The sequence below is a fragment of the Mustela erminea genome, chromosome 14 (genome assembly GCF_009829155.1).
Source record: "Mustela erminea isolate mMusErm1 chromosome 14, mMusErm1.Pri, whole genome shotgun sequence".
Taxonomy (NCBI): domain Eukaryota; kingdom Metazoa; phylum Chordata; class Mammalia; order Carnivora; family Mustelidae; genus Mustela; species Mustela erminea.
Genome location: NC_045627.1, coordinates 18,136,354 through 18,163,657, shown reverse-complemented (window position 1 = coordinate 18,163,657; position 27,304 = coordinate 18,136,354). Strand labels below are relative to the sequence as shown.

The 27,304-nt window shown below is 39.0% G+C and overlaps 1 protein-coding gene across 4 annotated transcripts in view; it reads left to right on the top strand.

The window, feature by feature from the left end:
* The window catches only part of PTEN (phosphatase and tensin homolog), a 108,555-nt gene that overhangs the window by 79,183 nt on the left and 2,068 nt on the right, over positions 1-27,304 (top strand). For 2 of the 4 annotated variants that reach the window (XM_032313428.1, XM_032313429.1), the window contains 4 exons: positions 1,172-1,202; positions 1,302-1,467; positions 4,510-4,734; positions 7,729-11,265. In XM_032313428.1, coding sequence (XP_032169319.1) covers positions 1,172-1,202; positions 1,302-1,467; positions 4,510-4,734; positions 7,729-7,914 — 608 coding nt within the window. In that variant the 3' untranslated portion in view covers positions 7,915-11,265. Of the gene's footprint in view, positions 1-1,171; positions 1,203-1,301; positions 1,468-4,509; positions 4,735-7,728; positions 11,266-15,688; positions 16,004-20,802; positions 22,034-27,304 lie in introns of those variants that run through there. The other 2 variants (XR_004278723.1, XM_032313430.1) reach the window with 2 other exon arrangements.

The window sequence follows — 27,304 nt, the reverse complement described above, 5'->3', positions numbered from 1 at the left end:
AGTGAAATTTTCAGAATCACATAGTCTTGTAAAATGGCTTGCTGTACTTTGAACCTTTAGTCAAGGAAGTGAAAATTATGGACAGATTGTTGGTAATGTTTCCCCTTTTTGGAGTGCCCTTTTTCTTGTGATAAATGGCTCACATTCATATTAGAAAAACCCAACAGGCTGTTATCAGATCTTCTGTTGATTATGTGAGTGCTGGTGCTGCTCTAGACACGCACGGATAAGCCCATACGTGTTTACTGATGGGAACGTGCATCTAGCTTGGATACGCCTTTTGCCTTTTTCTCACTTGTTGGTCACATTGATAAACAACGTGATACTTCTTTCTGCATCTCTAACGATGATGCCTTTTAGCGTTAAGGATTTTATGCCAGTTTTTATATATGTGCATATTTTATATATAAATATATATGAAATACACATGAAATTTTTCATGTACTTTTTGCAAGCTTATGATTTTATTTCTTGATGGTCTTGGCATATTTCCTTCAAGACCCACTTACTCGTAAGGTTAATCACTAAAACATATAATCCTTTCCTTTATTTTAAAACAGACAGGGACCAAAGCCAAAATACTTGTTAATGAAAGTGGAGTGTGTTTTGGAGGGAGGGGGATTTTGCTACAGTTCCTGCTTGAGTCTTGTATTTCTTTGCCGACATTTCCAATCTCTGTCTTCCTGTTTCTCATGATGATGGCTTTATATCCCTTTAAGAAATTAAATGTGAGCTATAGGTAAAATAAATGATAGTTAATATTTTTATAAATAGAGTCTTGTGTTTATGGAATTTATTATAACTTTGTTACAGATTGTATTCTCATGCGTCTTATGAACATGTAATGATTTGTGTTTTGTGGGTTTTATTACATGGTAGAGACATTAAAATACTGCAGCAAATATCTGTTTTTAAAGTTACTTTTCATGCAGTTCATAGATGTGCCAGAAGATTATTTTTGCATCTTAATTATAAATCTAATTTATATTAGATTTTTAACATTTTAATGTTAAAGTTTTGCTGTTATTGTAGTTCCAGAAGTCTACTGTTGGGATTTAGTATTTGTGAACTAGAACCAGTAAGGAGAACTTTATGCTGAAGGTTAAAATTAGGGAAACTTTTGTACTGGCTATATTTTCTGACCTTTTTAAAAAATATTGATGTGTTTTAGATCTGGGCTACAGATGCCGAATTACTATTCTGTGTGTATTGCTAATATTAACCATTAAAATGGTTTTTGACAGTTTGACATTTGAAGGCATTTCCTGTGGAATGATGCTAACATGTATTTAACCATGCAGATCTCAGTTTGTGGTCTGCCAGCTAAAGGTGAAGATCTATTCCTCCAATTCAGGACCCACACGACGGGAAGACAAGTTCATGTACTTTGAGTTCCCTCAGCCTTTGCCTGTGTGTGGTGACATCAAAGTAGAGTTCTTCCACAAGCAGAACAAGATGCTAAAAAAGGTTTGCCCTTTACTTTTATTGGGAAGAATATCCAAAATCATACTTTGAAGAGTAACCTCAGATCTTTTGCTTAAAATATTTGGTTAGGCAGAAATCATTCTGTAAGGAGAGATTACAGGATAATATTTTGTGACTGACCATTCATTGAATTAATTATAATTGGTTTTCTGTTAGATCTACGCATGGTTTGCTTACTATAGCACTGATGAGCCATTATATTGGTAAAAAAAAAATCTTACTAGAGGAAAAGTCCTTATGTCATTGTAATTTGAAATGAATTTTCTTTAAGTTGGGTTATGCAGAGAAATTTTATAAAAATATTAAAGATTGCATACCCCATTAAATCAGTTACCATCTTTTTAGACAGGATGATCAATTACCAAGAAAAAGTTAGCAAGGGGCCAGGGGCCATGGGTTTATTAAAAAAAATTCTCTATATGTATAAATAAGATCTGTTCCATGGTCTTGTGTAATAACACAAAACACTTTCCCCCCATTTTGGTTTATTTTTTGTGACACTATGTCATTTTATATTTGGCTTTCTCAAATTTATTGAATATTTCGAATTTTAGTTAGAGTGATAAGTATACAAAAGAAGTAATAACGAGTGAAAAAGTGTGATATTAAGTATACAGATTCAGAAAGTTAGTGGGGTTTGCTTCTTACTGAGCCATAGTTAGGGAATTCAAGAGCTTATTCTTAAAACCGTCTTGGTTTAAGATGTGAAGTGTGAACATTTGAGATGAGTGCGCCTAAGGTGCAACATTTTGGGGTATAATGAAAAAAGATTCTAGCTTTGTATGTTGTTACTGCCTCATTAAACATACCACATAGTGTATTGCCATTCTTTAGACATTCTCAGTAATAGAACTGATTTAGTTTTCCTGATATTTAGCTTTAAAAAAAAAAAAAGGAAGTTTCATTTATTATTAAAACTTTAAACTCTACCTTGATTTATCTAAAGAAATACAATTTCCTATACCCAGAAGCTGTATAGCTGGGAAATGACAAAATGTTAAACGGTTTGTTTTTTTTTTTTTTCACTAGAAACCCATTTCCTACCTATTCTGTATAAGTGAAAGTTAAATATATCTTGATAACTTTGGGAAATAATTTTTCTGTAGTCCAGGAAGCATTAGCAGGTGTTTAAAATTATCTTTTCCCTTCTGCTCATTGTAAGACTGGCACACACAAAATTTTATTTATTTATTTATTTTAATTATTTATTTAAAGTGGGCTTCACGCCCAATATGGGGCTTGAACTCATGACCCTGAGATCAAGAGTCACAAGCTCTACCAAATGTGACAGCCAGGTGCCCCTAAAATTTTATATTTTACTTTTAAAAATAGGCGCCTGCATCACTCTGTCCCTATACCTTTAGGAATGTGTAAGTCCTTATTTTCAGTTGTCTGTATGTTACTTTAATACATACAAATTTGAAGATTAGATTAATATTTGTAGTATATCTGGGATTACTTTACATATATTTATTTGCATTTTATGTGATTTTGCTTACCTATTATGAATGTTGCTGTGATTTAAACAAAAATAGATTTAATATAATCATTACCTATACAGAATCCACATTTTTTAAGATTTAAATATTACTAGCTTATGTTTTTCTGACTCTAAGTTAAATATATGTACTGTTACTAACTTAGTGACTTTGCTAAAATAATTGAAATTAACAAAATTTTTTTTAAAGACTTAACATATGAGGGACGCCTGGGTGCCTCAGAGGGTTAAAGCTTCTGCCTTCGGCTCAGGTCATGATCTCAGGATCCTGGGATCAAGTCCCACATCAGGCTCTCTGCTCAGCAGGGTGCCTGCTCTTCCCCCCCCCCAACCCCTGCCTACTTCTCTGCCTACTTATGATCTCTGTCGAATAAATAAATAAAATATTTTTTAAAAAAGACTTACATATGAGATTGCTAGGTACTGTTAAAAGATAAAAAGAATGTTAAACAAAAGATACTTGAAGGTCTTACATCTTTGTGGGAAAATAGCAAAACTATTAGAATAATAGTTCTCATAGGTAAATTAGAATAAAAGATTTGATGGCAATTCAAGGCACCAGATAAGATGTCATAAAGCTGCACATCATTAACTGTCACATGGGCCATGTCAGCAAATTCCAGTCATGAAGAGAGAGAGAGAACATTTTCTGTGTTGGTCATGAAAGGGCTGACGTGATGAACTTCTGATTGATATGTTTTTTTGATTAACAGGACCTTGTATTATTTTTAAGAAGTAATTTTTTAAAAATAGGCATTTTATAACCTAAAAAAGCCAGAATGACTTGTCTTCCTTCCCTCATATTCTGAGGTTTTTCAGGCATACACCTTGTAGTGTAAGAAACTGGAGCCACTTAGTGTTTGCATTGCTTCTGAAGTAGAAATGTATCTGCCTTGCTTCTTTGGGAAGTTGTACGGACATTTCAAGAACTTTTGTTAAAGTAAATTTTCTAATGGATAACTTTTTTCTTTTTTTTTAAGATTTTATGTATTTATTTGGGAGAGAAAGAAGGATTTGGGGTGGGAGTTGTAGAGAGAGAACCAGACCCCACTGAGCAGGGAGCCTGATGTGGGGCTTGAGCCCAGGACCCTAGGATCATGACCTGAGCCGAAGGCAGACACTTAACTGACTGAACCACCCAGGTGACCCTGTAATGGATAGCTTGTTGAAATAGACCATAAAACCCATTTCTGATTATTTAATACACACATACATACAAACTCAAACCTTTTTTAAGGCTAACATTAGACAAGAAAGGAAATACTTTACCTAAGGTTTTAAAACAAAAGTAAGTTATCTTAGAACCTGTGGAGTTACATTTTTGTCTAAAATTTGAAAAAAGAATAAACATACGTGAATTAGAGCAACAGATAACCAGTAGCTTGCCAAATATTAGTCTGTACGTTTGTCTTTATTCAGACTACCAAATGACGTGTCACCTATTTTATTGACTTCTTGGGACGAGTATTAAATATAGGTGATATATTTTCTTTAAAAAAATTTAATGTCTTTTTTTTTTTTTAAAGGACAAAATGTTTCACTTTTGGGTAAACACATTCTTCATACCAGGACCAGAGGAAACCTCAGAAAAAGTAGAAAATGGAAGTCTCTGTGATCAAGAAATTGATAGTATTTGCAGTATAGAACGTGCAGATAATGACAAGGAATATCTAGTACTCACTCTAACAAAAAATGATCTTGACAAAGCAAACAAAGACAAGGCCAACCGATACTTTTCTCCAAATTTTAAGGTAAGTTAAAAACATTTCGAGGAATTAGTGGGTGACTCTGCGTGTGTGTGTCTGTGTTAAGTATATAGCTAGTAAAGGACTTGTGTGACTGAGGTTTAAATCAAATTAAGTATTAATTAGAAGCAATATTTAGGTATCAGTAATGGGAGTTTCTAACATGGATGCACACAAAATTTTAAAAAGCTGCCTCCACCACCACCCCGGCCCTTCTTCGTTGTTGTTTGGTGAAATCTGGGGCAGGGGTTGGGAAGGGGAATTCAGTTTATGGGACATGAAATAGGAATGAGGGAAGAAAGAAGTTAAAGGGAATTCAGTCATTTGGGAATGATTCGTATGGAATGTTCTTTTTTTTTTTTTTTTTTTTAATAAACATGTATTTTTATCCCCAGGGGTACAGGTCTGTGAATCAGCACTCACCAAAGCACATACCCTCCCCAATGTCCATAACCCCACCCCCCCTTCTCCCAACCCCCCTGCCCCCAGCAACCCTCAGTTTGTTTTGTGAGATTAAGAGTCACTTATGGTTTGTCTCCCTCCCAATCCCATCTTGTTTCATTGATTCTTCTCCTACCCACTTAAGCCCCCATGTTGCATCACCACTTCCTCATATCAGGGGGATCATATGATAGTTGTCTTTCTCTGCTTGACTTATTTCGCTAAGCATGATACGCTCTAGTTCCATCCATGTTGTCGCAAATGGCAAGATTTCATTTCTTTTGATGGCTGCATAGTATTTCGTATGGAATGTTCTTAACTGTTCCTACTTTTGTCCCCTTCCAGTTTATTCTCAACTCCTCAGAGTGATCTTGAAATAGATAGATTGTTATAATTGATATGGTGTTATCACTCCTGTTTATACTTTTTAAAGACCTTGTGGTTTTTTGATATGACCTACAAGGACCTACATAATTCAGCCCAGGCTTACCTCCCACATGAGCTCTAGCCACATTCTGCTCCTGCTCCAAGATTCACCCAATCTGGTCTCTCTTCAGTTCTTCCAAATGCTAAGCTCCTTCTGCCTCCAGTCTTTTCAGTTCTTTTTCTCTCCCTGTAGACCTCCCCACCTTCCATCTTTCCCCTGCTGTTCCCACATTTGGCTACCCTTAGGTGTGGTAACCTTTGCTTCAGTCTTGTTGGTCTGAAAGGCCTCTTGTCAAGCTCTTGTGTTACTCCCTTTCTAAAGCTCTACTTCCTCATATTGTGGAATTATTTGGGTCCTTACTTATATCTATATGTGATGTGTGTGCGTATTTTTAGTCCTGTGTGTTGATAAGAATTTTCCGTTAAAAAATCTGATTTGTCAATATTTCCAAATGGTAGTTTGCCCTTTTTTCCTTCCCCTTTCCTGTTTCTCCTTCTACCTGATTTTCCTCCTTCCTTTCACCATACCCTTCTTTCTCTTTCAAAAAAATTTTCTTACTTATTTTGCCTCATTCCATTTTTATAATATGCAGCAAGCCTACCCATAGTTGATAAGTATAAGAATTTTGTGAGCAATCCTAAAAATAAATGGGAGGCTACATATTTTAAGTGAAAATAAATCCAATATTAAGTGCCTTTAAATCTTAGACTTCTTTTAAGTGATTAGAAGGGTCTTTGAGAATTCACAGGTTTCCATCGACTATGTCTGCGTTTTCCTTAATTATTAGCTTTTATGGTGTGACTTCCTCTGGTTTTATTGTTTTAATATTAAATATTTTTTAATATTACAAGAATATATATTTGTGATTACAAATTAAAACTCTTTCAGTTATCAGTAAACAGATATAATGCTGTAAGTGTTTATGAACAAATGAGCAGAGGTGGCATAAAGCACGATCTTGGTGTGTTTTTTAGCCCAGTAGTTAAGCGAAGACCTCTCTAGCAGGTGACCTTTTATCAGAGGCCCACATGGAATGAGTGAGCAGTACAAATATCTGGGATGGGAGGGAAGGGCAGATACAACAGCCCTGAGACAGAATGATTCTCCCATGTTTGAGGAGCAGTAGACAAGCAGCCATTTTGACTAAAGCACATCGGTCTGACTGTGAAGACATTGGTGTGTTTCCAGCACAGGAAGGATGTCATCTGAATTTTGTCTTTAAAATGTAGACTGGAGAGGAGGCAAGGACAGAGCTGGGAGATGAAGTGAGAAGCTGCCACCGTGGTTTAATGTAGCTGAGAGGTGGTGGCTGCAGGGACTAGCGTGGTAGCAGTGGGCACACTGAGAAGCTGTCAGAGGAGGTAGAGATGGCATCGTGTGGGTGGACCCAAAAGGGTTTGCTGATGGAGCGGATGTTGGATGTAAGAGGAGGAGAAGTGAGGATGACTTTTAGGTAGTGGGTCGGGGGTAGGTTGTAGATAGAGCAGAAAGAGCAAGGGTCTTCCTGGCGGATCTGATGGAAGCCTCAGATCCACTGCCTTCTGGGCCTCTGCTTCCTCTCCGGGGAGACGGAAATCCCTGCCTCGCTGAGTTGTTGGACGGTTCTCCAGCACTGCTGTGATGGCCCTTTGTCCACTGTCAGATCACTGTCTCATGTTCTTAACCTTCAGGGCTGACGGGATCCCAAACATCGCTGCTAGTCAGTGTTTTTATAATGTAGTACTTGTTTAGTGTTATTTGTGTCAGAAAATACACTGAGGCTCAGAGTGGTAGTAAGTGCAACATTCTTTTGGATCTCAGCTATTTGTACATTGAAGTTTATTGAAAAGACACTTTTTAAATGACCAACGAACTTCAGTCTCAGTGCTTTTTTTTTCAGTAGAATTATTTAGTTAATGCTTACAACTTATGCTTATTATGTTAGTACATCCCAGTGTATCTTTTCAGTGTGTAACAAGAAAACATTGGAAATCTGAAGCAGACGGTCATTTAAAAGATAGCTGCCTTTTCAAGATCCTGTTTGTCATTGCATTTTTAAAAAACAAATCTGTTAAAATATGTATCTCTACTAAGTCATTTAAGATTAGTCAGATTTATGGATTTTCCACTTAAACTCTGTCTTTTTTCTCTAGGTGAAGCTGTACTTCACGAAAACAGTAGAGGAGCCGTCAAATCCCGAGGCTAGCAGTTCAACTTCTGTAACACCAGATGTTAGTGACAATGAACCTGATCATTATAGATATTCTGACACCACTGACTCTGATCCAGAGAATGAACCTTTTGATGAAGATCAGCATACACAAATTACAAAAGTCTGAATTTTTTTTTTAATCAAGAGGGATAAAACACCATGAAAACAAACTTGAATAAACTGAAATTGGACCTTTTTTTTAATGGCAATAGGACATTGTGTCAGATTACCAGTTATAGGAACAATTCTCTTTTCCTGACCAATCTTGTTTTACCCTATACATCCACAGGGTTTTGACACTTGTTGTCCAGTTGAAAAAAGGTTGTGTAGCTGTGTCATGTATATACCTTTTTGTGTCAAAAGGACATTTAAAATTCAATTAGGATAAATAAAGATGGCACTTTCCCATTTTATTCCAGTTTTATAAAAAGTGGAGACAGACTGATGTGTATACGTAGGAATTTCTCATTTTGTGTTCTGTCACCAACTGAAGTGGCTCAAGAGTTTTGTGATAACACAGGTTCACATCCTACCCCTTTGCACTTGTGGCAACAGATAAGTTTGCAGTTGGCTAAGAGGAGTTTCTCCAGGGTTTTGCTACATTCTAATGCATGTATTCGGGTTAGGGGAATGGAAGGAGTGCTCAGAAAGGGATATCTGTTAGCTGGACTCTGGACCATATACCATCTCCAGCTACTTCACGCACCTTTCTTTAGCATGCTACAGTTATTAATCTGGATGTTTGAGGAACTGGCCGCTGTCACTGCTTGTTGTTTTGTGCATTTTATTTTTTTTTTTAAAGCATATTGGTGCTAGAAAAGGCAGCTAGAGAGAGTGACTCTGTATTGGGGTACAGGAATGAACCTTCCACAACTTGTTAAGAATCCACAAATGAAGGGATATAAAAATAATGTGGTCATAGATAAGAAACACAGCAACAATGACTTAACCATATAAATGTGGAGGCTATCAACAAAGAATGGGCTTGAAACATTATAAAAATCGACAATGATCTATTAAAATACATTTTCTGAATTGTAACGACTGCTCCATCTCCTGTGTAATCAAGGCCAGTGCGAAAAGTCAGATGCTATTAGTCCCTACATCAGTCAACCACGTACACTTACTTTATTAGTTTTCAATCATATACCTGCTGTGGATGCTTCATGTGCTGCCTGCAAGCTTCTTTTTTCTCATTGAATATAAAATATTTTGTAATGCTGCACAGGAAATTTCAATTTGAGATTCTACAGTAAGCGTTTTTTTCTTTAAAGATTTATGATGCACTTATTCAATCCAATAGCTGTCAGCCGTTCCGCCCTTTTGACCTTACACATTCTATTACAATGAGTTTTGCAGTTTTGCACATTTTTTAAATGTCATTAACTGTTAGGGAATTTTACTTGAATACTGAATACATATAATGTTTATATTTAAAAGAACATTATTTGTGTTAAAAAGGAAATTAGAGTTGCAGTAAATTTTCAACACTGCACAAATAATAAGGCATTTACTTTTTCAGTAGAAATTGTCCCACATAACGCTTTTATCGATTTTTTATTGAAAGAATAGTTCTTGTTTTTTTTTGTTTGTTTGTTTGTTTTTAAATGTGCAGTGTTGAATCATTTCTTCATAGTGCTAGACTTAGGACTAGGGCTTCAATTTCACTTCTTAAATATCATATATTTGATATGCCCAGACTGCATATGATTCTAAGCAGAGTACAACTACTATTGTAAAGCTAATGTGAAGATACTATTTAAAAAGAAGTTTTTTCCCCCAGAAATTTGGTGTCTTTCAAATTGTACCTTAACCTTGAAACATTTAAATATCCAGCCAATTTATTTCTTAATGGTGTAAAATCTCATTTTCAATACTTATTGGTGCTGAAATTGTTCACTAGCTGTGGTCTGACCTAGTTAATTTACAAATACAGATTGCATAGGACCTACTAGAGCAGCATTTATAGAGTTTGATGGTTAAATAGATAAGGCAGAACTTCATCTAAAATATTCTTAGTAAATAATGTTGACATGTTTTCCATACCTCATCAGTTTCATTCAACAAATAAAATTTTTACATTTTTAACAAAGCTCTTAGGATTTACACATTTGTATTTAAACATTGATATATAGAGAGAATTGACTGACTGCTCAAGTTAAATTGGTGAAGTTAGAAGATAGCTATTCCTAAGATCTCAGCATTGAAATTTATATGCCACCTTATCTTTCATAAAAGCTGAAAATTGACTGAAATGAAAATCCACTCTTCATGTTTTGATGATAGTTATTAATACTGTTATTTGTTACAGTTTTGGGCACAGTATATTAAAACATAACTTTTGTTGTTCCAATATGTAACATGGAGGGCCAGGTCATCAATAATGACATTATAATGGGCTTTTGCACTGTTATTATTTTTCCTTTGGAATGTGAAGGTCTGAATGAGGGTTTTGATTTTGAATGTTTCAATGTTTTTGAGAAGCCTTGCTTACATTTTATGGTGTAGTCATTGGAAATGGAAAAATGGCATTATATATATATATTATATATATATAAATATATATTATACATACTACTCTCCTTTATTTCAGTTACCATCCCCATAGAATTTGACAAGAATTGCTATGACTGAAAGGTTTTTGAGTCCTAATTAAAACTTTATTTATGACAGTATTCATAATTAGCCTGAAATGCATTCTGTAGGTAATCTCTTTGAGTTTCTGGAATGTTTTCTTACTTAGACTTTTTGGATGTGCAGCCGCTTACATGTCTGAAGTTACTTGAAGGCATCACTTTTAAGAAAGCTTATACAGTTGGGCCCTGTGCCATCCCAAGTCCTCTGTAGCTCCTCGCAAACTTTTTTTTTTTTTTTTTTTTGCCATAATTATTACAGGGCAGTTGGATACCTAGCATCCCCGTTCTTTGCTGTGGCACAGGTTATAAACTTAAGTGGAGTTTACCGGCAGCATCAAATGTTTCAGCTTTAAAAAATAAAAAGTAGGGTACAAGTTCCATGTTTAGTTCTAGAAAATGTGTGCAATATGTTCATAACGATGGCCGTGGTCGCCACAAAGTGCCTCGTGTACCTTTACATACTGTTCATGTGTCATGCATGCAGACGGAAGGGGTGGGGCTGTGCACGGAAGTGGGGGCTCTAACCGCGGTGTCTGGCAGAGCTGCCTTCCACCCTGCCGGCTCAGCAGTTCAGTCTGTTTTCCTAGAGCATATATATACTCAACATTTCAGTCTGTTAAACAGCCTTACTGCGATTCAGCCTCTTCAGATACTCTCGTGCTGTGCAGCCGTGGTTCTGTGTGTAAATGCTATGCACTGAGGATACACAAACACATAATGACGTGTGCAGGATAACGCCTCATACCAATCAGATGTCCGTTTGTTACTGTGTTTGTTAACAACCCTTTATCTCTTAGTGTTATAAACTCCACTTAAAACTGATTAAAGTCTCATTCTTGTCACTGTGTGGGTGTTTTATTAAATGAGAGTACTGGTCGTTTGAATTGTTTAAATCATTTGAATTGAGGTTTAAAATAAAAGGCAGCCAGATGTGGTTCTTTGTAACACCACCACTCACCCCTCCGCCCCGTGTTCTTCAAAGCCTGCGGTTATAAAAACATGGGCCTTTGTCAGCTTGAGGGTAGAGTGTCCCAACTACTCATGTTTAATAAGAGACGTGCCTTTTTTTAGGGCCGCAGTCAACACTTAGTAAGTTGTTTCAGGCACATGAAATAACATTCTAGTCCTGAAAAAGTTTTAAGAGTCTTGAAAAATTGTCTTTTTTCCCCCACTTAGCCAGATGTCTGAAGGAAAATCTCCCCGCATGGATTTGATACTTCGGATTTAAACATGGTGACTTTTCCATCCTTTGTATACTGCCATCAACATACAGGAAGCCTCATCTACTCATCGTGACTTGTGCCGTTTGAATATTGATAGTCCTGAGTATGAAAGACTCCGTGTGCTTGAATTAGTCTTGTGATTTCTAATCTTAGTCAAAGTTTAAAGACTAAGGCGTATCCTCCTTTCGTCGGAGCACAGTAAGATCTAGTAGGTGATGGTGTAGCTTGTAGGGATGTTGGGAGAAGTAAAGCAGACCGTGTATGGAACAGTGAGACTTCATGTCCTTTCAGGTTTACATTTTGTTGTGTGGCCTTTAAAAAACAGTAAGTGTGAATAATGTATAATCATCTAAAAAAGTATGCAAAGTGTGTGGTTGTGTATGCACTTCCATTTGGTATTGTGAGGGTTACCATCCTGGAGTTTTAAGTACTGGGTTTCGTAAGAGGATCTTGGCAATGTCTGAGACGTAGGAGCATTGTTCTTGCGTGTTGTCCACACTGTCTCTTGCGTTCGTGGGATTCAGTGAATGCCACCACCATTTCTACTGAGCAGTAAAAACCACCCGTGTTTAACCTGCAGGCTCCCAGAGGCAGATGAAACATCAAGCCCTTAAATCTCCGGAATTTGTTGCTGATGTCCAACTCCTTTTGTTCTTTAATTCCTGCCAGATAACAAGCCGCGCATCTTGATGACTGAAGTCTAGGTTTTGATGGGCCGTGCTGTTGACGAGCACAGAGAGAACAGTTTCTGAATGGAGACGGATAGCATCAGTCCAAACGGGTATAAGGACAGTATTTTAAAACTTTTAAAGGTGGAATGTTAGAGACCGGTTTTTCTGTAAAATTGTAGAGCCATAGGAAACCTAACGACTAAGTTGCTTATCGGTTTTTTGTTTTGTTTTTTGGTTTCGGTTTTGGAGCAAGTCTGTTCTCTTGTAACCGTGATCTTGCTCTTTTCTCCATCCGTCAAGGAGCTTCCTTCTTACAAGTGTATTAGAATGTTGCTGTCCACTCTTGGCACATTCCTATTGGCCAGTGACTTTAAAAATAGATAATGTGAAAACAGGAAAGGACGAATAATTTCATTGGTGGTAATACCCTTTGGTTCTTCAGTTAGCTCTTTTGAGAATCCTTTCCCATAACAACAATAATAAAATACTCATAATTCGACCATGTGGAGATATGGCCATTGTGGATACTTTCTGTGACTCTGCAATCATTTTTCTTTCTGCATATTCATGTGTATTCTTTAAGAAGTAAAGTTTGTACTATGCATACTCATAGCCTTTAAGTTTAGTATATGCGACACGTATTTGTAAAGCGTTGAGTCACATCAGACAATGATCAATGACTTTAGTGCTGTAGGTGCAGATCGTGTGCAGAGCCCTGTCCAAGACCCTGGATTCCTCATGATGTGTAGATCCTGTTAGCATCAGGGTGATAAGTGAGTAAGTAAGATAGTTAACGTTTATTTAGCATAGACAAGCTGAATATTGTAGATCTGTCTCCTCAAAAACCATTTTAAACGTGCATTTTGGGATTGCGTGTTAAGTGGTTAAACAGAACCTATGAGACACCAAGCAATAGTTCATTTCACTATTGCCTTTCCACATCCTGCGAGGTTGGAGGAGAAGGATGAGCTTTTCAGTTTTTATAGTTTCCAAACAGGTGTTCAATTTGGTCTGAATTGATTTGACACCTGCCCAAAAGGGAAAGCTACTGCTTATTTATCAGTCAATTGTTTTGAAATCTGTGCTTGTGTGACTTCCAGCATCTCAAAGAGACAGTATTTCATGCGTGGTTCACCTTCAGCTCTGGAATTTACCATGTTTAGTATAATGGGGGGCTTCTAACAAAACATGCAGCTCTTCTTTGGTAGTTATTTGAGGATTTTGGTGAAAAAAATTCGGCGGCAGGGCAACACATAACTTAGAAATGTATTGATTGTCATTTAAAGAATATTTTTACATGAATGAGTGAAGTCGGCTGCCATCTTTGAGCATTACCAGGTTATAAAATAAAGCTGTGTATTTTTAAACGAAGTGTTTAACAAGGATTTATATTTTTTTTCATTCTTTTAATTAAATATAATTTATGTCTCTTGTTGCATGTGGTTTCTCATCTGTTCTTGAAAGAGTCAGAGGTTTTGTTTGGAATGGAACAAGGCTCTAGTGTTGCAGATTGTCAACTGTTCACCGCAGCGAAATTCTGAAAATGTTCCTGTGTGGCTTCCTATATTAGCCTGTAATTCACTGGCATCAGTTGACGTGCACCTTCGGGATTTTTCTCCCCACTCTATACAGCTGTCCACATGATATCTTATGTTGACAAATGCCTTTCAGTTTTTACTTTCATCTCTCACTAAACTGCCCTACTGGGAAGTTTTATAAATGTGCGTTGGGTGGGTGGGTGGATGCCTTAAATTTTGGAGTGCTGGAGTCCAACTTCAGGGTTTCAAATAGTTTGATTCAGGCAAATAGTTCTCCATGAAATCTCACAGTTCACTGTAATGAAAGTAATGTCGGCCTTGGATGACTTTGACATAGAGGAATGACTCTTGGATATTAATGAATTTGTTAGTAGCATCTTGATGTGTACATTAATGAATTACTTTCAGGCCTGTGCATTTAACCAAAGTTGGGGCACTGGAAATGTCTATATCATGTTCCATTTGGCTACCGATGGACATAAAAACAGAAATGCTTTCCTATGGAGAGTATTTTTTTCTTTAAAAAGAAAGTTATTTTGAGTATTTGGTTTTGAATTTTTTTTATACAAGTACTTGAAAACCTTAGGCTGCTCGAATCTTTCCCAAGGAAGTTTCTACACAGTTCTACCTCAGAAAACCTGAAGATACAGATTTGAAACTCGTAGGAGTCCTGTGATAAGTCACCTACCTGGAGACCAAAACACAGATCAGAAAGGCAGGAAGTTGAAGTGGGAAGAGAAGGAAAAGGGAAGACAAGAGGGCTCGGGGAGCTCCTGCTATCCCTTAGTACTGGAGGGCAGCGAGGGAAACGCTGGGCCAGCCCCGCGGCGGCAGATGCTTGCCGGGCTTTACCTACCCTTCAAGGTGGGTGGTTTCACCTCAGTTTATGCACAAAACCTGAAAGAGTATTCGAATTGCCCAGGCCTCACTACTAGTAAGGAGGGAACGGAACTGGAGCCCACTGGAACTATGCTTCTTGACCACACTACGACACTAGGCCCCCTAGTACACATAATCAAGTTTACAACACAAACAACGAACACAAAAACAATCAGTAATGGAATCCTGCCAATATCCTTTATCGCGGGCAGAAGAAAAGCCCATTTTATTACAAGCCTTGAGTCCTGCAAAATGAATGAAGAAGAGAAATGTCTAACAGGTGTTCGTACCATGAAAGAGAACTCCGCATCCTTGCAAGGTTCTTGATAGGTACGATGGTGAGGGGTTGACACATGTTTTTACAGCAAGACCCAGAACGAGAGCAAGATGGGCCAGTTTGGCCTTAAATTTGTTGAATAAACTTGTACCTTACTTGTGGTTGAACTTAGAGATGCGCTGTGGTTTAAAGTAATTCGTTCTCCATTAAGCTGGTCGACCAGCGGCCTGTCAGGTGTATGCCGCGTGCTTAGCATGTCCACTTGGAATGATGGTGCTGTAGAGCTCAGAAAAGGTCACTGACCTTTTAGAGCAGTGAACAGAGTTGACGCAGAAGGAAGAGAGAGTACAACAGCTTGTTGCGGGAACAAACTTAGCCGTTTTGGAAACTATAAGAAGAGAAAGGCTAGAGCACAGTGAGTGGCGTGGAAAGCAGGGGAAGGTAAAATTTGGAGAAGTAGATGCGGGAACTTCTGATTCCAACCAAGGTGGAGTAGAACCACTCAAGGCCATTTCCGCTGTGGTTGTCAAAAACTGGACCAAATGCAAAGAAGCAAATACCTAAGAACTCTGAGAAGGAAACACAAGCAGACAGACCGGGAAGGAGGCTTAAGACTCGGAGAAGCACCCTATATGAGGATGATTTGCTTTTATTTTTTTCTTTCTTTTGTCTTACAGCTTTGTGGCAGGGGTCCATCCCACTTGAGGGCTGTGCAGCCATGGAGACACGAGCGGCTGAAACTCTAGGAGAAATCCACCTGTTAGCCAGAGGAAACCAGTAAAAGTGTCTCCTGTTGGCCAGAGAGTGTGGGTTAAGGGAAGGAGGAAAATCCTGAACGGGGAGAGCTGGGATGGGGGACCCTCTCATTGTGTATACGAACTTCTCCAAGTCCTGAGCTCAGTCCGGAGCGGGCGTGCTCAAGACAGACCTAAAGAACCATAGCAAAGTCTACAAAAAAATGAAAATGAGATGGGAACCACCACTAACAGAAGGTGATAGAGAATTTGTGGTCTGAGCCTGACTGTGTTGATTACTTGCTTAAACAAACAAACAAACACACCGGCAAATAAAATGTTTTTCAGAAAAATGTACCCAAAGGATACAACCCAGTATCCAAAATTGCTTAAGAAGGAAGAACCAGGATAATGTAACCCATTTCCAAGGAAAAAGTCCATCAAGAGATGCCAGCCACGAGGTAACCCAGATGTTGGAATTATCAGACATAAAAGCAACTATTACAATTATGCTCCATGAGGTGAAGATAAACACACTTGAACAGAAAGATAGAAGTTCTCAGCAGAGAACCAAATTATAAAAAGAACCACATGGAAATTTTATGGCCAAAGATACAATATCCGAAATTAGAAATAAAAACCACTAGATGGACAATAGAAAAATGGAAATGACGGGAAAGAATCAGCACACTTGAAAGTAAATTAATAAGTGTCCAATTTTAATGATGACCCTAAGTTCTTTAAGGTGGATGAGGCTTTGAAAAGCAAACTGTATCGGACTGTAATTAGCTACAGGGATCCTTGATAAGATATTAATCTAAGTACATTCATGTGGCTCCTTGAGATACATATGAAGAAGTTCCTGCTGTTTGTCAATTACGTTGAATAAGGAATTAGCATTATCATAGGTCCAACTGTGATGATTATGCAAATTTTCTGTGACAGTGTTTTTTTTTCAGGCTTAATACGTAAAAACATATCACATATACATTGGGGAGGGTATGTGCTTTGGTGAGTGCTGTGAAGTGTGTAAACCTGGCGATTCACAGACCTGTACCCCTGGGGATAGAAATATATGTTTATAATAAATAAAAAATTAAAAAAAAAAAAACATGTCACATATGTTCTGCAACTTACAATGTCTGAGCTAAAGCATGCGTTGACGAAGAATGTTCCCTAATTGGGTCCATTAAGTTGTGTACCTGCAGCAAAAGCAATTTCGAAACCTAAGAGAGTCATCACTAGATAATTGCCAAGCTCATCATCAGAGTCAGTGCCTGATAAATTGCTTTGCTCGCCTGCTCATGTTTACTCTTTGCTTTTTTAAAAAATTTTTAATTTATTTTTAATTTTTGAAAAGATTTTATTTATTTATTTGAGAGAGAGACAGTGAGCGAGAGCATGAGAGGGTAAAAGGTCAGAGGGAGAAGCAGACTCCCCATGGAGCTAGGAGCCCAATATGGGGATTCGACCCCAGGACTCTAGGATCATGACCCGAGTTGAAGACAGTTGCTTAACCAACTGAGCCACCCAGGACCCCTCATGTTAACTCTTTGAATCAGCGTTTGTAATAGGCCCTTTTCCCAATTGTGGATGTGATTACAGAGATGTCACATGAAAATCGACCTGTCTCATAGGCCCAAAACATGCTTTCCAATCTCATAACAGAAAAAAAAAAAATTGCAATGTTTAATGCTGCTAATACTTAGAAATCTGTTACACGACATCATTAAGGCGAGTCTGGAGGAAATGGGACTGGTATTATGTTTGGAAAAATAACTTCCTGATGAAGGAAGACAATTTCAAGGCTTTAGAATATCTCTCATCGTTACATTAGTGCCATATTATTTTTAAAAAGCAGTGTGAATTCTTGTAATAGTGATAATTCTGGATTTAAGAGTTTAACAAGTGCTACCATTTAATTCCTGTAAGATAGGAAGCACAGGGGCGCCTGGGTAGCTCAGTGAGTTAAACTCTGCCTTCAGCTCAGGTCATGATTCCAGGGTCCTAGGATCAAGTCCCACATCAGACTCTGCTCAGCAGGGAGCCTGCTTCCCCCTCTCTCTCTGCCTGCCTCTCTGCCTACTTGTGATCTCTGTCTGTCAAATAAATAAATAAAATCTTAAAAAAAAAAGATAGGAAGCACAATTATATCCATCTTATGTGTGAGGAATCAAGGGAGGCCCACATTCGATAACTGGTCAGCACAGAAAAACTGGTAAGTAGTGGAACCAGGATTTGAGTTCCCCTCTATCTGGTTCCTGAGCCTAGACCACTAGCTACTGTGTTACATAGTTACTTCCTATAACAACCAAATGAGAATCTTTATTATTTTTTTTCTTTAAAGGGCACAGTTGTCAAGTTGAAATGAGTAGGACAGCTGGATAAGCAGTGGTTTTCACATGTTTTGGTCTCAGGATTCTTTCAGACTCTTAAAATTTATTGAGGACCTTGAAAAGCTTTGCGTGTGTAGGTTATTTTTACCTACAGATATTTTACCCTATTGGAAATTAAATCTGAGACATTATTACCTGAGAAATATTTACTAATTAAAAATAACAATAAACTTATTACATGTTAACATAAATAACGTTTTTAGTGAAGATAATTATGCTTTCCAAAACAAAACTTTAGCAATTAAGGGTGGCTTTAAAAAAAATTCTATATCTATTAATACTTGGCTTAATAGAAAACAGCTGGATTTTTATATATGCTTCTGCATTTCATCAGTTGTGAGATGCTGTTTTGGTTGTAGCACATGAAGAAAATATGGCCTCTGTACCAGATACTTGGTTAGAAAGGGAGAAGTTTTTTAAGAGCCTTTTTAGATGATTGTAGGTATTCTTGATACTATCAAACTCAAGTTGTACTTTTTGAAAAGTTCACTGCAGTGTGGGATTGGGACCCCTCAGTGAACCTTTTGTACTGAACCTTTTGTTTGATTTGAACCTGTTAGTATATCTTGTTCTTCTTCTTCTTCTTCTTTTTTTTTTAAGATTTTATTTATTTTTTTGACAGAGACACAGAGTAAGCGTGAGTGAGCACAAGCGAAGGGAGAGGCAGGCAGAGAGGGAAGGAGAAGCAGGCTCTCTGCAGAGCAGGGAGCCCAAGCAGGACTTTATGTGGGACTTGATGCCAGGACCCTGAGGTCATGACCCGAGCGGAAGGCAGATGCTTAACTGCCTGAGCAACCCAGGCACTCCTATCTTATTCTCTGAATGATCTTTTACTCATGTATAATTCTGTAACATTATGAATGGATTATTTAGAAAATATTGGCTCACTGATTTGTGTAGTATTCCAAATATTGACACACTTTACTGTAAACATAAAAAAAAAAAATCACATTTGCTAACACCACCCTGAGCTCATTAGAAAAGTCTTTAAATACTGGGAAGCTGTCAAGTTCAAAGTGGCAGATATAAGTTTTTTAAAATACTAATGTTTACTTAAAAGCTTGAATTTTATCCCTGACGGCAAATACCGTTCGTCGTTCTCCTTAAAGGGTCTCGATATCCCACTGGGGCCATCGGCCACGCTTTGAGGGTCACTGGTGAAGATCTTTGATTGGGGAGAAGTAAAGAAGAGAACATTCATCTAAAGGTCCTAACAAATTAATTTCCAGGGTGCTGAAGAAACATGAAAATGGTCTCAAAATCACTAGCCGTAATCTGTGATAAATTAGGAGAAGTGGGAGAGAGTTCAGACATGCAGGAATGAGAAAAGATTGCCTTCACTCTCCCAGGGGATGTATTCTGGCCAACTCTGATTCCCAGAAAAAGACTATATGATATCCCATAGCAGGTAGCTTCAGAACCCTACAGAATAACTCATGGGAGGTCATCTTAAGTTTTGTTTTCCTGCACAATCACCTGACAAGTGCTTCACGTGGCATACGTATACCCTGAAGTATTTGAATAACTACGAAGAGACAGTTGAAGTATAATTTGTATGGCTACTGCTTGTACAAACTGAACCAAGCTCATTTGATTAGACACCGTTCATAGAGTACCCGCCATATGCAAAATGCCCTGGTAGGGAAATGGCAGACAGGAGGGGCACAGAGAAAAGAATTGGCCTTGAGAAAGGAAAATACCGAGGGTATTATCCAGTATAAAATCTGTGAACGCCACCTAATGAGAGGAAGTAGCATGGTCTTACGGGAACATCATAGCATGAGGAGTTAGAATATTTGAAAATGTGCTCATCCTGGTTTCTGCCAACTCAGTGGACGCCCTTGGGCAAGTGACGTCAAGTCTTGACCGGTGTTCCGTGTCTGTAACATGAGAGGTTAAGGTCCCTGGAAGGAATGGAGTTGTGGTCTCTCAGTTTACAGAGCATCACCAAGAGGGACTTTGGAGAAGACAGTTTGCTGTCCTAGCTCTATGCTGCCCTTTACTAAAGCCATTAGTCACATTGTGGCTCTTGAGCACTTGAACTAGGACAAGTCCAAACTGAGATGTGCTCTAAGTGTAAGTGACACACCAGATTTTGAAGACTTAGTATGAAAAATAGAATGTAAAATATCTCATTGGTAGTTTTTTTTAATAGGAATTACTGGTTAAAAAGATAAGTTTTAGATACATGGGTTTATATGAAAATATTATTAATTTCATCTATATTTTAAAAAAATATATGGTTCCTAGAGAATTTAAAATTACAGATATGGCTTAGATTAGAAAGTGGACAGTGCTGTCCGAGCTAACAGTTTCCAACCAAAGAATAGTAACTTGAAGAAGAACCTAACTTTACTTTCAACTGTTGTTTCTGAGGTTTGCAGACAGAGCGTGGGTCCCAGTTTTGACCAGAGGGCCTCCCGGAAGACTCCGTCTGGTCTCTGTTGTGTTCTCAGTCTGCACTTTGAGGAATGCTAGGGCCCCACGAGCTCTCCTCCCATGATTTGTCCGCAGTAGGCGAGGGTCAGGCCCCAAAGGGACGGCTGCTATGGGACACAGGGGACTTTCTCTCCCCTTCTTCATTCAAGCAGCAGACTGTTCAGCGTGCACTGACTGAATGAAGTAATGAGCATACGAAATTTGTGTGCGTTTTTGTTTAAGGTTCAGGCTTTGGACCGGCTCAGGCCACCGGGCTGATTCTTGGTGTCGCCGTTCACCAGCCCTGTGACCTGCCTCCCCCTCGCAGAGCCTCTGGCTCTTCAGTCTGAAGCAGGAGAGCTGCGTGTGCCACCATGTTTTGAAGAAGCTTCCGGGTCACTCTCAGTCCAGGCCTCCCGGCGATCTGAGTCCTCGCAGTATGAGTAGGGGGAAGTGTGTGTCCGCCCTGACCCGCAGGAGTCTGCCACTGAGGGCTGGGCCATGAGCAGAGGGGCTTCTCCTCATCCAGAGCTCCCTGGCAAACCCGGCCTCCTCCTGGGTCCGGCTCTCTCCTGCTCCACAAACCTTCTCTGCCTGTGCTTTCTGTCCCTCCCACTTCCCCCGTTCTCCCTCAGCCCTACCCCGGCCTTTTCCTAAATAAATAAAGACTCTCAACTTCCTGCCCTTCTATCATCAACCCACACTCTCCCTCTTTCAATCTGCTTCCCTGTGATGCAAAAGGAAAAACCCTCTTCCTCTTGTGTAAGGCCAGCTTTTTTACTGCGCTCCTTGTCCTCTCTTTCTTGGGACCTAGGTCATGTCTTCTTGAATTATCTCTTTTTCATCTCATTTTTGACATTTTAAACTCCTTTGGGTCATTTCTTAGAGCCTATTAGATATCCTTTTCTTCCCCCTCTTTTTTTTTTTTTTTTAGTAAAAGGAGAAAAAGAAAACCTTTATCTTGCATTCTACTTACATAGCACTCTCTTTATTTTGTATTAATTTTTTTATTTCTTCAAATCTATTTTTTGTTGACGTAGAGTTGACACACTGTGACGTTACTTTCAAGTACACAACATAGTGATTTGACGTCTCTATACTGATGCTATGCTCACCACACGTGTCACTACCATCTGTCACCACGGAATGCTATTACAATATCAGTGGCTATATTCCCTACGCTCTGCCTCATATTCCCATGACGTACTCATTCCATGACTAGAAGCTGTGTCTCCCACCTCCCTTCACCCATTCTGCCCATTCCCCATCCCCCTTTTCTCTCTTTTTAAAAATCAAGTTAAAAAAGAAGAATCTACCCTTGTTTGGACTTCCTCATATCTCACTCACTCACTTTTCTATTTCTAGTACTTACCATATTAATTCAGTTACAAAGGCACGTTCAAGAATCACCTGTAGAATAATACACCAATTTAGAACTACTCCGGACCTCCTGCAATCATCAATCAAGTCAAAGGTAAGAATAGACAGATGTTCAGATATTTAAGGATTCCGAATTTTTATCACCTATGCAACCTTTCCTGGCAAGGTATGGGAGAACGTGTCCTGGGAAAATGCGGAAGTAAACCAAGAAAGAGGAAGACATGGGATCTGGGAAAGGGGAGGGGGAACAACAAAAGGAAGTCCTAAAAATAGAACGACAGAGCAGGCCTAGAGGAAAACCAGTCCAGACTGAAACAGAAACGTCGGGTCCTCAGGGAGGCCTCAGGTCTCCAGGAGGAGTGGAACCATGTTTTTGGAGTGCAGGCAAAAAGTTATCAGGAGGTAGGTGACACAGATGCTGGAGAATCTTGGAAAAAGCATGTAAGAGTATTAGAGGTACACTGAAATTCAAGCAAATGCAACACAAATCTCCTGGTAACTGCTGATCTACTCTGGGTCTCAATAGATGTGTACAGCGGACATTTTGTATTAACGAAACCATGTAATACGTTTTTTTGTGAGTGTGTGTGTGACTGGCTTCTTTCACTTAGTGTGACGTTTGCAAGTTTCATCCATGTGATATCTCACCCCTTTCTGTGGCTGAATACTATTCCATTGTTTGGATATACCACTTTTCGTTTGCATTAGAATCTTAAACTCTCTTGTTAACAATATGTTATTGAATGAACAGGGGACCAGGTGGTGTGATCTAGTATACATTACAACACAAGTCCTTGTTGGGTTGTGAATTTGAAAAGGTCTATTTTTAACACGTTTTCTGAGAATATTTAGATATGAATTAAGTACATGTAGGGGAATCAAGATATCATGCCAGCTGCCACAGAACTTTTGGCAAAGATGGTAACTTATGTATACATTTCTGAAGCTCTTCTCAGAATTGGAAATGGCCAAGAGACATTAAAGAAATAAAAACAAAATACCCCCAACTAATTTGTTTTGAAACCAGGGAATGATGCCAACCACATTTCAAAGAATTTCAAAATTCAAAGAATTTCTATTAAGTACAGAGCAGTGGGACCAGACGGAAGTGACAGAGAGAGAAGGAAATCCTAAAGCCCTATCAGCACCCCCTAAGTTAAAGTGATCAAAGTTGAGAATGAGGATGGGATATGTGGCTAAAATAAGAACATGACACATGGCTTACGGTAATGAAAAGCAAATTGGGGATTTTCTCTGATCCATCTTCTCAGTAACTCAGGGTTTCACATGGAGGCAGATAAGGACTTTCCCAAACAGAGTGGTATTAACGTCTACTTTCTTCTCTAGAGGATGGAGGGCTGTTTCATGTGAGCGGATGTATCAAGAGTGGTTACCAAGCCAACAGCAAACTGATGTGGAGAATTGCCTTCCTACAACAGAGAATGAAATATGGAAGCCAACCAACAAAGACAAATTAGCCCAGTGCAGTGGGACCCGGGGGCAGACTCTGGCCTCAGTTCTTTCCAGTCTTCTGTAGACTTCTTTTGGAATGGTTTTGAGAACACAAGTCAGCTCTCCAGCTGGATCTACTCATCTCTCTTTCTGTGCTTTTACCCATGGTGCCCTCATCCATTCACGTGATGTGAGACACCTTCCGTAACCCAAGGACTCCCAAATTTATATTTCTATCCAAGATTTCCCTTCAAAGTCCCAAGCTTGTCTATTTTTCAAATGGCATCGCAATTGTGTCCCAAACCCGACTCCTGATTCTCACCCTTAAACCTGTTTCTCTGCTGAGAGCGTGGCATTATCCACTCCATTGCTTGAACCTAAAGCCTAGCAATTTCTTCCTCTTATTTAATGAAACCCTCTATGCCACATTTGATCCAGTTCACTTAATCCAAAATTCCAATTCCAAAAATACATCTTGAATCCTTTTGCCAATATCTGAACTACTGTGACTTCTCATTCGGATCACTGACTTTGCATCCTAACAGACTTGTTTTCCACCTTGTGCTTCCCAGGAGCAGCCATGGTAGATCTAAAGTCTCAGTCAGACCATGCACTCCTTTCCTTGAACATCTTAGTAACTTCTTATAGTATCTTCGAGAACATCCAAGCCTGGGAGTGACCTGGTTTTGTCCATCTCTTTCACTTTAGATCCTGTAGAGTGATTAGGACAGAGAAGAGCAAGAGCGTTCCCAGCCTCAGGGCATTTGCACCTGCTGTGCTTCATACCTGCCTAGTTCACACCTATCCTTTCTTTATCTGGATTGCTCATTTTCATCTTCCAAGTCTCATCTTAACTGTCACTTCCCAGGAGGTCTAGCGCATCACCCAGTGAAAGGCAGACTCCTCCCCCTTTGGTATTCTCTCTTGAAGGACTCCCTTCCTTTTCTTTAATAGCTTGCCCCAGTTCATACTGGATATTTGGTTTCTTGCTTGTTTATAGTCTCATTCACAGCAGGGAATGGGACTGGAAGCCACTCCTAGGATTTTTTTTTCCCTTTCACCATTTTCCTTCTGGTGCCTGACATGTGGAGATCTTCTACTAATATATTTTTCAATTAAGTGAATGACTTAAAAAATAAGCAAACATCAATAGAACAAGACAGAAATGAGATAGATGAAAAAATTCTGCCGCAGAGAGAATTAGAGGATCGCCATAGCTTTTGAAACCAGGGGATGAAAGCATTTCAGGAAAGAGGGAAATCCCAGGGAGCATTCGCTTAATGCTCTCAGGGCACTGGGAGAAATCATGAATTCTTACAGAAGAGCTAAAAGATGTTATGGTAAGACAACAAAATGGGAGAGAAAGGGAAATGCAAGGGGATGGTAGGACCGTGGCAGAAACTGCAACAGCATTGGAAGCAACAAGGAGCAATGTCGCCGCTGCAGAGAATAAGGTCAGTTCAGTGAAAGGCGAGTGTAAGGCGCTCTGAGAACACAGAGGAAAAGGACAACGAGAACAGAGAACTGGAAGGAACATCCCGGACCTGCAACGGGTAGACAAAAAAGAAAGGTGCAACGTGGATAAATGGCGGTCCTGACAGGGAGAGAGGAAAGGGAGCAAGGCTGCTTCTGAACTCAAGGAAGGTCCAGTTATGCCCGTGCATGAATTCATGACAAAATTAACAGCACCTGGAAACAGCTTGGCGACTTTCTTGAATTCAGGCTTACGGAATTACTTACTTACACTTTGCCGAGCAGAGTCCTACTTGTGATGGGAACATGAGCGTTGGGCGGGCAGGGGTCTGTGCACAGTAGGTACTCAATACATATATGCCAGTTTTAACATAAAAAGTTATATACTCGTGTAAAAATCAGCAATGGGAGGAAGGATTGCAGTCTTTTTGCTGACATACACAAGCTTCAGTAAAATTACTATAATAAAATTATATGCACTGGACAGCAAAATATATACTACAAACTCTACTTGTAATCTGTGAACAGAAGAATCAAAACAACAGTGGAAAGAAACCTTAGCATAATTCCTTTGAGTTTTTACCTAATCAGAGAGACAAAAGTATCTGTGATTATAGATAAATTGAGTAATATAAATAATACTTCAAAATATGTAACAAATTTTATTCTTTATTAAAAAAAAGTCTTCTTTTTTTAAAGTTCCTGGAACACTAAATGACAAATCTTTAGTTAAAAATATCTCATGTGCATAATATAATTTTATTTTTAAAATTCTGCATGCATGTATACAAATATATTTTTCTGGGTAAAAATAATGCAAGATGGAGACAGCAGTAGGAAAAGTATTTTCTCTGGGTGGTGGGATTTCTTTTTTGGGGGGCATTCCAGTTTTTAAAATTATTTTTATTTAAATTCTAGTTAGTTAACATACAGCGCAGTGCTGGTTTCAGGAGTAGAATTCAGTGGTTCATCACTTACCTACCGCACCCAGTGCTCATCACAACACGTGTCCTCCCTCAGACCCATCTGGGGGGTGAGATTTCTAATTATTAAATATTTTCCTTTTACTTATATGAAATTTCTATCCTTTCTACAGTGAAGTTGTATTACTTGGATAATTAAAAAAGCAAAGGGGGGAAGCTATCCAGCTGATACTCACATGAAATATTATTAGTAAAGAGATGGTCCGTCCTAAAAGAGGGGTAGCCAGGAAGACAGAGGAGACGTGCGTACAGACAACAAAACCTTCGATGGGGCTTGGGAAGCTTTACTAAAGTGTAAGAATTGCAAGAAATCCAAGCCAAAACGTTCTATATGGAAAAGGCTGCCAAGGGTGCCGGCGCCCATCGCAGGCAGAAGGTTTTCCCAAGCACAGCATCCCACGAGGTAAAGAACAGAAACAGAAATAATCTCAAAGGAATATGGATATTAAAATGAACATAACCTTGGAGGGACTATGTGATGCTGCTGCTGGTTTGGGGAAGTGAAGAAGACTTCCGTCCTCTGGGAGTGGTAAGAGACAGGGCGGCATAGTAAAAAAATGTCTGTAGCATTAGACGTTCTTGAATGTGAGGGCAGGGTCTGCCCCTCAGACCTAGTAACCTGATTACTGAGGTTACTAGTTTACTAGGTTACCTCAGACTAATAACCTGATTACTGAGATGTCTCTGATGCTCAGTTTTCTCATCTATAAAATGGGGATAAGGTTACTTACTTTGGATGCTTGGTATATTGAATTATCCAAAGAAAGTCTGTGAACACATGTGGAAAAACATATCTGTATGCGTGTATAAGTACATATATATATATATACGTATGTACATAGTATCAGGCACAAGTGAACCTGGGGTTGGTTAGGAAAGAAATGGGGCTGGATCTTGAGGAATTAATTCGGTCTGTACATGTGGAGCACGAAACACAACAGGCAGAGGGGCACAGAGTACTTGTGTCTACCTTCACAGAGCTGACACACGGCACCTTACAGGGAAGCCAAAATCTGGATCATGGATCAGCAGGCGGGAGGGAGACAGATAACAAACCCCTCCCTCCTGCATTACGAGGGAGGCTGGGAAAAGCCAGAGGAGAAAAATAACAAACCGTCCACAGGGAATTATTCGATTTTATTCGATCAACAATGATCACAGCCTCATTTTTCTTCTCCCGATCGTCCAAGCCCATTACTGGGGAGGGCAATGCAGGCGCGGAGAATCGAGAAGGTGGGGCTGGGAAGCTGGTAAAAACCCCAAACGTTCCTGTGTTTATTTCTGCCTGCTTGTCCGGGACCAGTGTTTCACAAAAGGAGTGAGAAATGAGTAACCACATGCTGGGCAAGATGTTCCTGAGAATGTCAGGAAGCTTGTTTGTCAACCTTAATTGACAACTGATGTTTCAGGACAAAGCGTGATTCTCATAATTTAATGGGACAGCATTGCTACTTAAT